At 38.7% G+C, this 13,095-nt stretch overlaps 1 protein-coding gene across 1 annotated transcript in view; it reads right to left on the reverse strand.

Moving 5' to 3' along the window:
* TRIM66 (tripartite motif containing 66) overlaps window positions 1-10,255 on the reverse strand; it is a gene marked incomplete at both ends in the record, with an annotated part of 48,833 nt that extends 38,578 nt beyond the window's left edge. The window contains one exon of the mRNA XM_080345525.1: window positions 10,036-10,255. Coding sequence (XP_080201651.1) covers window positions 10,036-10,255 — 220 coding nt within the window. The remainder of the gene's footprint in view (window positions 1-10,035) is intronic.
* Window positions 10,256-13,095: the final 2,840 nt, after the last annotated feature.

Genomic DNA, 13,095 nt, shown 5'->3' on the forward strand with positions numbered 1-13,095 from the left:
TGGCAAAATGTGATCACTCCTAAAGCAAAGCAGGCAGGATGAGAAGCAAAACCTGGCTCCACCTTCATCAGCTGCTGATGCAACTGAGATGAATCTTAGTGTTTGTCTGGCCTGAGAACTAACAGTTCAATAAGGTGTCCATAACTGCACACTTGCATTTTTGCATTTCTGCTATTTCATTCCTAGACACCTTGTGCTAGGACTTACATTTTTGTAGGAGGTCTAGTGCTTTTTTTCTTTTCCTTGTTTTTTTAGAAAAGGAGTATTCAAGTTTCTGACCACATTTCTGTAAACTACTGTAGATGTGATTCCAGTCCTCTAGAGATGGTGGTAGTGTAACAAATTGTTTTTACCTTGTCTTATCAAGTCTTTTAAATCTAAGTTTTTCCATTCTGTTGAGAACAGAATTTCAGTGCTATGCTCACCTTGCCAAGTGATCTGTGTATGAAAACGAAATAATGCAAACCTACTTAAAGCAAGATTTTAAAAGCAAGACCAACGACAACTTTCTACCATGCTAACAAATGTCTATGTGCTATTTTCCTTAACTAAAATTATTTCAGAATAAGAAGAGTGGCCTGCAGATTAATTGAATCTTAAGATGTCTATTACTCTTTGCATTAGACAGTTATCAGAGACTCTCATGTTTTCCAGGCTCTTAGTATTACCTGCCCCTGTGACATGGCTCCTGCAGTCCCTGGCCAGATGCACAATTCTAACCCTGAATGTTTCCCATTTTCAGAACAGGGCTACTGTTATTTTAAGAGCAGCACTTTACATTGACAGAGACACATAAACCCCAAACCCTTCCTACATTACCACTTCCGACAAAAGCACTCTGCAATCAGGTGTCTGAATATGTTCAGTTTCATTCATAAACGTTTTGAATAAACTTTGAGTTCTGCTACATTTCCTTTGAAGAGAACATCTTACAAAGAACTGCTTCCATGAGATCTAGGTTTTTCAGCCCAAATCTTGTTATAAAGGCAAAATTATATACATATATATATATATATATGTACATGTATATATATAATTTTTTTTCACTATCTTCCAAGGTTGCATTTAAAACAGAACTGCGATTTGGAGGCTCAAATGTCAGACTATGGCCTATCTCACACTTGTTTAATGGTGCATTTCATATAACACTCAGTGTTAATGTAGACATGAGAAGGAACAGGCAGTATCCACAAGTGCCTGTGCTACTCAGCTAAAAGTCACCCCAAGGGAAAGGGCCATGCAAGCAATTGCCAATGCTTTGCTCATCTTCTGGTCATGTAACTTGAGTCTTGTTTAAGTGTGTTCCAGTGACAGGAGTTACAAAGAGGCTAAAAATTCATCTGATAAAGATGTCTGTGATGGCAGAAAGCTGTAAAGTCTCTTAAACTTTTCCTCTACTTTGCATCCTTGATCTAAGGAGCACAGCTGAAAAGTTACCTTATTTACCTACAATGTTTGTAGTTAATCACCTTCATATGTTACACCCTAGGACAACACAATATTTTAATATTAGTCACACCAAAACTCAACATGCTTTCCTAAATTGTGGTTGTGTGTGTCTTTTACATATCACTTCACAGCTCGGTTCTCTAGGGAAATGTAAAAACAGCAGGAGCACTGCAGTACCTAAGACAAGATATGTTATATAGACGGTCTTCTCCTACTCCTTGTAAATGGTGCATACTACAAGCACCAATATACTGTAGTGTTAATTCCTAGACAGTGAAACAAGTTTCCCTGTGAACACCTTACAAAGCAACAGTTATAACAGCAGCAGAAATAAAGAGACTGATACCTTTTGACTGATAAGCTAGGAAGCAAAATACCTACTTTGCAAGCAGCTTCTCAAATCTCACAGGACATGCTCTAATTCTTGATGCAGTCGATAGGAAACCATCTACTGACTTTACAGGGAATCGCCTCTAGCCCCTTGAGACTTGGAGCCAGTTTCTTACTCCCATAACAGCATTGCCCAAGCAGTGCCAGTTCTTGATCTGACTAATACAAAGAGAAAACCTTCATACTGAGACTACATAATATGCCACAAATTGACCAAAGGGGAAATTATCCACAGGTTATTTTCCAAAGTAAGAAGTGCACAACTCTCACAGTTATTCCTTTATCTACACGCTGCATGGATGAGCACACAGTCTTATGCAAAACATTTCTGGGAACAGCTGCTGACTGGGAAACAAAAGCAGCACTCAGGATTTTGCCATAGCAAGGACAACTTCTTTCTACACACCACATAAGGATAAAAAGTTAATACTCAAGCTACTATTTTATTACATTCCAACACTATTCAATTAGTGCAGAATGTTAAATCAAATTAAGCAATTGAGTTATATTTAATGGAATGCTTATGGCCTCAGGTAGGTTCATGAGAACTTTAAAATCTGCTAATTCATTACAAATCAGTGAAGTACAAAATACATTGTATAAAGAACACATTAATTTGACAATGGGCAAGACTGCCTTTTTAATGTTTTTAAATGCATTTAAATTATGCATTTAAATGCATAAAATTTTCACCCTGAGAAAATATATTTTATGAATGGATTTCAGCTCTGCACAAAAACCTCACTATATATTGAAAAATGCAATGGTATTAAGAAATATGGAACACTCATGATTTTGACATTACTACTGATTAATATTAGGGGATATCTAAAAGTGGTGTCCTGGATGCCAGGGGACAATTTTTTCCCAGGTTTTAGATCCAAGTTATGCTACTGAAATCAGTGTTGTTCCAGAGGCATACACGGAGTGAGTCACGCGCACACAGGTCAGAACTTTGTATTAGACTCACTACCACAGACCATCAAGTAAAGTACAGCTTTAACTGTGCAAAATGTCAAAGTGTGTCTTAAATATCCAAGTAAGTGTGAATTATAATGATTCCAAATCCAAAACTCCCTTGAGAAGAACATAAGACATGTATAGCCCTCAGTGTAATACAAAAATCAGAACAAAGGGCATAACAGTTAACAGGAAAAATAACAGGGACACCGTGGCAATACTGTACTGGAACCAGACTCCTACTCATAGGAGGACTAATCAGTAAGCACCTTCTTGCTTCTCCTAATACCGAATTCTATATTTAAGACTTTATTAAAAGCACAGGAGACAAATTTGCATCTCGCTAAAAGAGGGATTCCCTGAATATGGTAGCTTTGGAGATCATACTTGTTCAGCTAATTGGGCTTCTTATTTGATTCCTTTTTCATTTAATAAAAACCTGTGCTCCCTAGAAATGCCCAACCTTTTTCAATAAAAATTCCCCGAAGAATTTAACGATACCTTGGCATAATAAATGCACTACAGAATGGTTTGTGAAGCAATTACCCTGAAATTAAGCAAACTTTACATACATATTTATCAATAGCCACAAGCAGCAGCCACCTCAACAATACGAAGCGAGTGCACAATGCTGTGCTCATGCTCAGAGCACAAATCACCAGTAAAGTACAATTTCCTAGAAACTCCTTTCCTGTCCTCTAGATAGTCACTTTGAGAGCTACACACAAAGTCACTTGTGTCAGAAAGCGGGTGGTTGTTAAGCAGAACTGCACACGCTGTGCGCTCCCTGGAATCCAGCTTTGCTGTACTGCGGAGAGAAGTCATTACACCTCTCACCAACTGTCTGGGGCTGCTCCCCCTTCTTCAGGCAGAAATGCTGACAAATCAGCAGGGCAGAAAAATGTACTGGGCCACTACAAGATGCATACATTTTTTCCTCTTGTCTTCCTTCTTGCCCTTACCTCTCTGAGATTCATTCAGGCCTCTGTTAACTTGCCTTGGTTGTACTTTTCCTTTAGTGGTGAAACAAAAATTCCATAGTGAGAATGAAAAGCAGGATCCTACTTCCCTTCTTGCCTGGGTCTTGGCTCAGTCCTCAGAGTCACCTGGAGCAAGTACGTAGAAGGAAAGAGAAGAGCTTTTCCAGATCCAGGTAGCAGCAGGTCTTACAATGCCATTCACTCCCACGATAGGCTTTGCAGACCGTTCCCTAAATATTTTTCTTGCCTTCCTACCTTGGCACTGCCTCTAAACAACATTGCTAATTTGTTTTAAGGACCAGTACTTTGCAGACAGCTCATTTAAATATATCATTATTACAGCACTGTGGGTAAAAGGAAGAGTAGTCAGAAGCCCTAGAGACTCGCTGTTTGTACGTATGAGAATGATGCAATTTCTGGATCTAAATAGCAATTCAACATGGAATTACAGGATTCAAAGAGTTTACATATTAAGAGATCAGGAGCCAAATTCAGCTATGGTGCAATTGTGATGCCCAAATGAAGTCCGTTAGTGTTATCAAAACCAATAAAAGTAGCAAAAAGCTAAGAGAGCTGTTGACATGCTTTATTTTTGTATGGAAATTATATTGGTAGGAAGGAGGTAGGAATATTTGCATAAATTGTGGTTTAGAAGTTCATTACCTCTTGCTGTTTATGATTTGAAATCATTATTTATGACAACACATTCCATTGCTAAAGAGATTACTACAGATTTAGAAAGGCTAGCAAGGATCCTAATGTTGAATTCGAGGCCCATTTCATTGTCATATGCAGAATAAAACCCTATTTCAGAATTATACGCAGGATAAACTACATATAAGCTATTCTCAGTGTATTTGAGTTATCAGCTCGTACTGAACAATCACTGAAGACCACATTTTATTGAACAGACTCTCATGAAGTTTCATCACATCCTACACCTACATCTTTCCAGGGCTCCACTACTCCTTTAACTACCATCCATAGTATGCTAATGCATTTGAACACCACTACAAAAGCCACCACCACTAGAAACCAACATGTGTACAGACATATCTCCATGTGTGCCTGTATTATGTTTATCTACAGATATCTCTGACCCTTAAAAGCTTCAGCAGCAGATTTTTACTTTTCTGAATCGGTTTGCAGCCCTTCTTCATAAGCTGCATGTTTATTTCCACTCCCACATTCCCATCAACAATAGTGACTAGACAGCAGATTAGGGAAAATGGAAATTCAAAGGTATTGGATACAGTAGTCAGACATAAATAACCAGTCTGGACACCCCAGATCCACACCTGGGATATCCAAAATCAGCTTTTGGGAAAACAACAAGGTTCTGCCATATACTGTTCAAGTCCTACTTCCAGATCTCTCTCATCCCACAGCACCTTCATTTCTGTTAATGAAAGCTGCCACACTGCATGAGACTCAGGGAACAGTAAGCAGACATCAAGGTAGTGGCCCTCATGCAGTGTGTTCCTTTGCAGAAACACAAATAAAGAAAGAACTAAAATTTCTGAGTGCCCTTAAGTTTTTACTCCACCTATATTGCAGCAATATAATTTGTAAATTACAAAGCTGCAAATAATTTGCAGCAATCATCTCTGAAAGTGCAAATTGTAACCTCTCCACCAAGTGTAGAAACTGAGCACAAAGACCTTTTGAACATCAAAAGCTGCAGCTCTCAGTTTTGTTTCAAGGTCTTCCAATCTGGTCAGCTTTAAACGGAAAGAATCCTTGAGCTGGTTGCCTCAGAAATAAATCAATGCAGATAATTAACCTATTATTATAATGAGAATTTATTAGCATAAAGAAACAAACAGTGGAGCTATCATACACACCACATTTATACTTGCTGTCCACATGTTGCACCTATTCCTTCACTCCTTTTCCTCCAGCAACCATCAGAATAATTATTCTCAGAGAGCATTAGCTACAGCTCAAGCTGCAGGCATAATTTACACCTCCTTGGAGACCCAATTATAGGTTATAGGAAACAGTTCTGAAGACAACCTCCCACTCTACAGCCTCATATTTATATAACTAAACCCCGCATTGTTTCACTTGCCTTTTCTATCTGGCAACCGAACAACAGAGTGAGAAGGGCTGAGTAACTTTGAATTCATTTTAAGATGACTGAATATAAACATTATGAACAGTTTCCTCTTTAGAATTACCTATCTACTTCCCTTTTTAGAAATAAAACATATTTAGTGTTAAGTGGATCTAATTAAAGCAAGTGGGTATTCTCCTTCAGAATTAATAGATGTGATGCATTGCATCACTTGCCTTATATTATTGCATCACAAGGTTATTTGGGTCCTGGAGATATAACAGCTGTAATACAAAGACATCCAAACTGTACTCTACTGTAAGCCTAAATACGGTTTAAAGAAACTCTGTAGTGCAGATACGTGCTTTTTTTTTCTCTTTTACTTACAAACTTAGTACAAGATAAGGCACTATGTGTCAACACTGGGAGTCTCTTACATCAAAACATCATACTGAAAATAAGCTTAGAGCCAAAGGACTTCTAAAGCTCAAGCTTTTTCTTGAAACAAACCCCCTGAAGACACCTCTGCACACATTAAACGCAAGTGTGACCAGTGCTTGGCTGAGTTTTGGATGTGCCTTGCTAACAAGCGTTCACATTAGGCATCCATGGTTATATATAGCACCTACCTTACAAGCTAAAGAAAACTCTATCTTTTCAGCTGGAAATAATGCAGCAAGTGGACATCTGTCAACAGCTGAAGTCGCATTTTTTTGCTTTAATAGTGTGCTTTCTCTTAGTTTTATCCAATCTATTTGCATTTCCCTAACACATGACCTTGTTACATTTCTTGGCATTTAACTGGGGATCTCAGACCCTTTCCTGCAAGTGGGATGTTAGCATAAGTGTGGACAGTTTTTCACTCATGCACAGAATGGAGACAGAAATTATGCAGTCATTTGTCATTAATTTTGTTATCCAACCTAGAGAAGCACAAAAGAGCAAAGCATATTTTTAAAATAGAATTTCGGAAAAAGTAGTTCAACACAAAACCATGACACAATTAAACCTACCACTTCCCAGATCAATTTACAAAGCTGGGCAACTACTAACCGCATTTTACAAATACTATAGTGTACCTTACAAGTTAGAAAAATTACCCAGTTGAGTCACAAAATGTAAATAATACCTGGAATTTATATGAGTCACCAGAAATCTGCAAGGTGTTCCAGCACATCTTTCCTGATTTGCCTTTTTCTCAGGAGTCTAAACTGTGATTTTTTTTTTTTAAGGAAAAAAATAATAATAATAAACCACAACCCTAAAGCTGAAACAGTCTTGTAAAAACATGAACTTGTCACAATGATGCACCTCCACCAGTCTTCATTTAGTTATTTTTGAAGTTAATACGCTGGTGACATTTAAAGCACTAAAACAATTTAAATCATTGAACATCTTATGCAAAGGAAGATTTGCAGACAAAAGGTAATTTATTTTGGCACCCACCTCCAATGCAGAAAGGATGAATGAGCACAGGAATCTGGATTAATCTGGTTTTGAATGTATTCAGAATGCAGTGAGAAGGTGCCAGATCCAAGAAGCCAAAGCAGCATGCAAGAACCAATTTTGTGTGTTTTCGCATTGCACTGTGAGCAGCAATTCACTGGGAAAGTCCTCATCTGAGAAATTTCAATCTCAGGAGATGGGGGAATTTTCTCTCTCTTTTTCTTACCTAGTACCTCTCTTTAAAAATATTCCTTCCCATGCACTAAACAGACTGGAAGCACACACATGTAGACCTGCAGAGAAGAATGTGGATTGTCTCTTACATTAAGAGGGGGAATAAAAAAAAAGAAACTGACACTGGCCTGCAGAAAAAGAAAGACTGAGAATCTTAAAATCCCCTTCATATAAGAAGGATATGTAGGAGCTAAACTCAGAAAGCTATTTTTCTTTTTTCACTCAAATTACTTCCAAATGCTCAGTTCTCACAGCTGTGAAAAAAATCTGCTGTGTATGCAGCTTTTCCATAAGAGTTCTGACTATCTCAGACGTTTCATTCATGAGTCATCTTAGATACACACAGGTATAAAATAAGTTTACAACATCAACCCCATCAAATAACAGGACCACTTACCTCCATCACTTCAGCAATCTTAAAACAACAATAAAAAAGAAAAGAGCTTTATGTTAGTATAGTTCTGTTTATAGTAAAGCATACCAAAACCCACAAATTCAAGTATGCTTTCGGAGCAAATCTCAGATTAATTTCACTTAGAAATATACTCACTTTTTCCATTCCTATATTTTGCTTAAAGAATTCACAGTGAATAAGGAACACATTTTTCACACAGGCTATGTTTCACATTTATCCAACTAAAATGCACTTGTATTTACCGTTTATCATTGGCACTTATATATGATCATACTTAAAGATAATGCTGAAAATTTAGTTGGTACTGTACTGCCCACAACTCAGCAATCAGTGCAGCTAAGACAAGCAATGTTTAGCATCACACCATCAGAAGATTTCACAAATATATCCTGGCTGACCTACAGTGGTTGCAGTTTCAGTCATTGACTTAAATAAGAGACACAGATGTTTCAGTTTTGCTGCTCTCCTTGCTCATATATTAAGTGAGTCTCTGCACCTGGTGTCTCACTTCATTTAGTGGGTCATCACTGTTCATTATCTCTTTTCTCTAATCTTGCTCTTTCTCACTGAAGTTTCCTACCTACAAGAGATTGAGGAAGTAAACAGAGAAACATCAAGAATACTGAAATAAACTAGTATTTGTTCCAATTTGTTATACACAACTAATTCCCAATCTGCTTGGGAGTCTGAAGAAATATCTAATATGTCAACAACTCATGAGAACTTCTAGCTGCACATCATCCAAGATCACCAAGTGGTATAAATTCACTTTTCCACTTGACAAACAGTGACAAGGGGGAGAGAGGAATAGCTCAGATGTCAAGTGAGGATACACAAAAAGCAATGGGGTGGTTGTTTTCAACAGCATTTTATAATAAAGTTCCTCAGACTGTAAGCCCACTATGACTGGGCATTTATAACTTTAAGGAGATATTAAGGAGATATTTACCTGAAATTATTGTTTTACTTTCTTTGTCTTCTTCTCCTACCTTTGTGTTTTTCTGTCTGTACCCTATGCACGAAAAGCCTTTCTCCTTCGCCAAGAAGTTATTCCCCTTTCCTTTACCTTTTGAGTTTTGCTAGCCTTTCAACATTTTTTCCATTTGTTGTCAAACCTGAACTTGTCTCATTTATGTTATCTCATCCATTCAGATCACCATCACCTCAGGGAACTTATCTTCCTACATGTTTCTAAAATCTGCTATGGAAGAGATAATAAATGATGCCTCTTATTCATCTGAAGTTCAAAGCCTGTGAAAATACAAGTAATCTACATGCCTTTGCTCTTCTTATAAATCAGTAATGAATCTGAAAAGCTTCCCCATGGCAATTAAGACATATTCAGTTAAAATTACTGTATTCTGTGATCTAAATCCTGGCTTATTAAAAAAAAAAAAAAAAAAAAAAGTTATGTATTTTCTATTAACATCACTACCAAAACCTCTACAAATGACTTCAGGATTTCCAAAGCCACAGTCACTACTTTAGTCAGCTTGTTAGGGTGAGTTAAAGTACAGTCTACAGTCAGAAGGGTTCAGATAGAGAGAAAGCACATTTACAATGAGATAAAAGGAGTTTCAGTACACCACAATACACACAATATATTCTAATAACAATTATTATGATCTCTTGTAGGAACAAAGAACCGGATGTTTTGGTGTTGGTGTTGGGGGGGGGGGGGGCACGGAAGAGGGAGAGAAGGAAGAATAAAATTATCACTACAATTGCCACCATAGAAAGGTCCAACATGTCCAAAATACTGGATAAAGATGTAGCCTGGAAACTACCGTGTAGCATTTATCCATTTATTAAGCTAAGCAAATCAACTATTCACAACATCACACTGGGTAACTGAAAATTATCCCATTCTGGAAACATTAAATATTGTCTGACTGTGTAATTTCTCTTCATAACATTGTTGTTTGATGAAAAACATAATGAAGTAGTATTGTTCTAAATCCACCTTTCGCTCATACAAATCTTGAGTCTCCTATTCTTTTAAACTAGTGCTTTAAAGGAATAGGATACAAAAAGTACTTCTCAATCCATCTATTTTTATAATACTACAACACAAATTGCACAAGCCAAAGATTCTCAAATATTACCTTCATATAGAACTTCACACTCAGTGGGAATACAGCTATATCCTTGAATCAGATCCGGAAGGCAGTCCTTACAGAAGGAGTGAAGGCAAGGCAGCATTCTGGGCTCTCTCCTCCGCAGGTCCCATTTGCACACCAAACAATTCCTCAACAGATCCAGAGTCTCCATTTCTGTCGGCTCAAGTTTGACATCAAAAAAACGAAGAGTCACAAAATGGCTCATGACAACCCTTTCACTTAACAAAACACTTGATCACTCAAGCACAAACTAGAAGACAGCAGCGGGATGAGTGTTCTCAACAACAACATTTATTTAGTCCTTTTGAAGAAAGAGGAAGTTCCTTGCAGCTGAAAATCACATACCTGTTCTACAAAAAAAAAGTAATGTGTTTGCAGATTGTTGTGCAGGAAAGTGTGGTTTATGGTTTAGAAACCATGATCCCACTATCTCTCTATAGTATTTGCAACTTCTGTAAAAACTGAAGTAATCTGTTCTATTGATCTACTTACCAAGCTGTTACCAAGCTGAATTGTCACACGCTGTACACTTCCTGCTAGAAGCACTGAAATTGTGCAATAAAAATGATTCTATTCTCTGCCACTTTTACAATTTCACATCAATATTTTATAGCTTTCAGGTAAAGCAAATGATAAGCATAACTGATCATACATTCATGATTTCAGCAGTGCATGTTAGAAAGCTGCCTTGGTAAATGTACAGCATATTCTGCCAGTCTTCTTTGTAGAAATTTAATAAAATTAACTTTGCAGTAAGCAGATTTCAAAGGTCAAGATGCCCGCAGGTCAAATTATAGACCAAACCTGAACTTCCCACAAGCAGGACAGTGTTCCTCCTGCCAACCTAAGCTCCTCAAGGTAAAACGAGATTTGCAGTTCATGTTCTATCCTTGAGTCTGAGATTTTGAGAGATGTCGGTCAGATACAGCCTGCAAAAGGGAAAATTCTGCAAGTTGCATCAGAGGAGAAAAAGCAAATAAAGTCTGGCGTCCGCCAGAATCACCCTCCAGCTGACCAAAGCTTCTGAGATCAGAGCACACGTAGCTGCCCACTGCCCTGGCCGTGCTGCCAGCAGCACACAACTTGCAGCTACTATCTTCAGATTTCCCCGGCACAGAAGAGCAGCAGCTCTAATCTTAAGGCTGTGTATTTTCTTGAGGGATTTTGTCTCAGGGCAGATTTCAGTCAAAATGGTTAGTAAGTGGGTCTTTTTTTTTTTTTTTTTTACAATGAAAATAAAAAGTCTTAGAAATTGACAGCCAGGAATTTTTAAGTGTTGGATCCTGAAGTAATTGCTATGTAAATATTTTAGAAAGAAAAAAGGACCATATGTTAAAGTCAGCATCATATTTCATACCCAAGACCTGTTCTAGGAACAAATTAAAATAGGTAGATATCCACCAACTTTACTGAATTCACTTAGACAAATTCAAACCTACCACTAAAACTTCTGATTGCAGCTTCAAAAAATTAGCTGTGGCAATTGCACCTGTGATTTAACTAATCAATATTATATCAGTGGTTATGATATGAGTTCACTTTTTACAGTGCACTTCATCAACCATCTTTCAGAGGCAAATATCTCTGCTCACTCCGTCTCTATTGTTTCTCGCAACTGTTGTTGCCAAAACAAACCAGCACCTACAAAAACATGTACTTTCTGCAGTAGGAAGTTGAGGTATTAGGCTACCACATTGCTTAGACAGAAAAACCACAGCCTGGGACCAAAGCATCCACGCACAGAGAATCTGTGCAAACAAAGCCTGACTCTGAGAAATGCTGTATCACCTTAAAGGCCAAACCTGTGGCTGAATGAGAAGCAGGTTACAATACATTTTAATTTATGCTTTTTGCATAGCATATGAAACTACATACAAGTTTTTTGGTAGGAAGGGGAAGGGTGAGGGTGATAAAAAGTTTAAAATTTCCTGCTGAGGTAGGTATGGAAATCAGCAGTCAGGCAGCTACATCACCAGTGACTTGCCTATGCTGATAGGAAACACCAAGTCCAGCAGCGGTGATGACAAACAAAACAAAGTTAATCGCATTTGGAGCTGTGTGGTGAGGGTAATGAGGCAGGACAGAAATGGATGAAGACGGGGAGAGCTGGGGAGGCAGCTGGAGCACACGTGGAACGGGAAGAGAAGTGCTGGGCTTGTGGTGTGCCAGCCCAGAACAAGGCAAAGGGCTGGGGCTGCCTCAGCACCAGCACAGCAGTCCTGGCCTTGGGACGGCAGCGGCCACCCACACACAAGTCCAAGGGAAGTATCCGGGTACCGTGGGACTGGAACTTCCAGTGAAGAGTAACACATTTCACACAAGAGAAGTTTGTAATGATGTACACTCATAATTTTATCATTTCTCTATTTTAGGGATAAACTCTCCATGCAACTCTTTCAACTTCCTGTGTTCCTTTTTCTCAGATTTGATCAGATTTTTTTTTTGTATCTTATTCCACGAAATATGGATGTTGCTACAGGAGGCTCGTTACAGCATTTTAAAATGGTATAACATGAGCTTTACCAAGTTTGTCTGTAATCACTTCATTAGCAGTATTGCAACTTGCCAAGAATTTGGAAAACATTGAATAAAAATACTCCTGTCCATTTTAGCATAATGTTTATCAGTCAAAAAAAAAAAAAAAAAAAAGTGTTACATTTAAGCAGTTGGCCTTTATTTGGCTTCCTCATTTCTCCAGTTTTTATATAGGAAAATCCTTTATTCGGACATCGTGGGCAGCCATTCTGGGGGTTTCCTATCAGCCCTCGCAGGAGCTTCTCGTTAAGCGGGTCACAGTGCGGTTTGTTTGCGATTGTTCAGCCCGCGTACTCCTCGGAATACTCCCCGACAGCGCTTTACTCTGAGAAACGCCGGTATGCCCGGCAAAGCCTGCCCGAGCCCCTCTGCCCGCTCCGGTGTGCGGAACCGACCCCAGCTCTTCCCGTCCACCCACCCGGGGCAGCGCGACTCCGGGACCGCGGCGGCTGTGAGGGGAGGGCGCGCGCCCAACGGCCGCCACGCGCCCAACCGTCGCCGCACCGCCCG

The sequence above is a fragment of the Nesoenas mayeri genome, assembly GCF_963082525.1.
Source record: "Nesoenas mayeri genome assembly, chromosome: 5".
NCBI classification, from domain to species: Eukaryota; Metazoa; Chordata; class Aves; order Columbiformes; family Columbidae; genus Nesoenas; species Nesoenas mayeri.